General features: G+C 38.0%; 1 protein-coding gene across 1 annotated transcript; it reads right to left on the bottom strand.

Moving 5' to 3' along the window:
• Positions 1-237: 237 nt before the first annotated feature.
• Positions 238-1231, bottom strand: LOC104273063 (bifunctional glutamate/proline--tRNA ligase-like; the record flags this gene model as incomplete). The annotated part of the gene is made up of 3 exons (XM_009868260.1): positions 238-411; positions 775-972; positions 1076-1231. Coding segments are annotated over 3 exons (528 nt in total), but the record flags the coding sequence as incomplete, so codon positions are not given.
• Positions 1232-1981: the final 750 nt, after the last annotated feature.

Genomic DNA, 1981 nt, shown 5'->3' with positions numbered 1-1981 from the left:
GGCATATAAAGTGGAGGCTTAGAGATTCAAAAAATTGCTAATGACACATGAATCCTAGCAAACAAAGTATAGGAAAACATTGTTTCTTCATTTACTAATGAAAGTGATCACTGATTATCAGGCAGCAATTCTTCATTTAGACAAAATATTTGCCTTCCGAATACAAGGCATGCACAACATGCCCCATACACACCCCTCACAGAGAAGCTTCAAAACACCCCCTGGAAAAAAATGTACCTTAAGCTCCCAGTGGTTGAACTTCCAGCCAGGTGAATAGTTGTCTCTTAAATCAGCCCGTACACGAATATTAACACTAAGCAGCCTGTTACGATATTCATTACATTTCTTCAACAAAGCCTCTTTGTCCTCTTCAGAAAGGGAATTTGTGATACCACAGGGAATAATTACAACCTGCAATAGAACATAACATGTACTTTACATTCTAAAAAAAATTTAGCTCCTAGTTACTATAAAAACTTGAAAACAATACTGTGGCCCTACATGCTAGTAATTTCTTTCACGTTCTCAGAAGTAAACAACACATTTCCCTTTTCACCCAAATGATACAGATGAAATGATTTTAAATGGAGGGACTACTAAAGGGAGCTTGTCCACCGCAAGTACCCTAATGATCTGTATTAACTTTATACAGTAAGGTCTGCAGTTAGGTAGCTCCTATCCAATGTTAAGTCTTCCAGGAGCCCAGTATGAAATGCTCACAAATTCCAAGACAGGAAAGGAAACAAAATGCTAGTTTAAGGCATTTTTACACACCTGAACACAGGCTACTCGAGGTGGGAGCACCAATCCCATGTTATCTCCATGAATCATTGTCATTACACCAATAGTTCGAGTTGTAAGGCCCCAGGAATTCTGATAAGCAAATTGTTTTTCTCCTGGTTTCTTGGGATCTTCAAATACAATCTCAAACATCTTTGAGAAATTCTGCCCTAGATGATGCGATGTCGCTCCCTGAAATAGTTTCACAAAGAATATTATACTCAATGAAAAATTAAGTCTATCAAGCATCAGTTTAAGGCTTTCATCTTACTGTATTTGCTGAATAGATAAATACCTGGATTGCTCTTCCACTGGCAGATATAAATGCCTCTACCGTGGTTGTATAATCGCCCCCAGCAAATTTCTCTTTCTCTGTCTTCCTTCCTTTCACAACAGGTACTGCCAGGAGATCTTCGTACACTTGAGCATAAAGATCAAGTATCTGCAGCACCTATGATGAACATACTGTCTTAAGAATTACTAAGGATTTTGCATTTGCTAAATCATGAAATGATTTTATATGCCAGTCTAAAATCTTAAAAAATTAACACTTTCTCAAGATTGTGATTAAAATATAAGATTTCTTCCACTGCTTTATACTTTACCTGTTATTTTCTAGGACTCAAATAGCAACAACTATTAAACGTGACAGAAAACAAGACAAGTCACAGAAGAAATGCCAGTGGTTATACTGACTTCTAATTTCACCTGAAAATTGGAATATCTGCTAAGTAAATAAAGATATGCCATGATACTCAATGACTTTTGGGCAAAGGAGTTGTTAAAATCTCTAGCAGTTAACATGTGAAGGCACTATTTAGATTTAAAGAAAAACAAATTTTGAAGGAAAGCATTCTTTATATATCACCCTTTTCAAACTCCCCATGTCATTTGAAGAGACTAAAGCCTCAGACATGGGTTATATCTGAGAACAAAATGGGTTCTAGTACACTTGGCATTTTTCACAAGGATTCCCCCAAAGGGAAGGGCACAGTTTTCTGTGAAGTCCTAGTAAAAATATTTGCTTGTGTTGTTATGAAGTAAGGTAACTCTGTGAAAGCAAAAGCACCAGAGCATTTGACCAGACTCAGAGACTGGTGGTGAATGGTGCTGCATCCAGCTGGCGTCCAGTGACCAGTGGTGTCCCCCAGGTACTGGGCCCAGTCCCACTCAACATCTTTACTGATGACCTGGATGAGGG

This window comes from Apaloderma vittatum, unplaced genomic scaffold, assembly GCF_000703405.1.
Source record: "Apaloderma vittatum isolate BGI_N311 unplaced genomic scaffold, ASM70340v1 Scaffold8704, whole genome shotgun sequence".
Classification (NCBI taxonomy): Eukaryota; Metazoa; Chordata; class Aves; order Trogoniformes; family Trogonidae; genus Apaloderma; species Apaloderma vittatum.
This window is presented reverse-complemented; position numbering and strand designations above follow the sequence as displayed.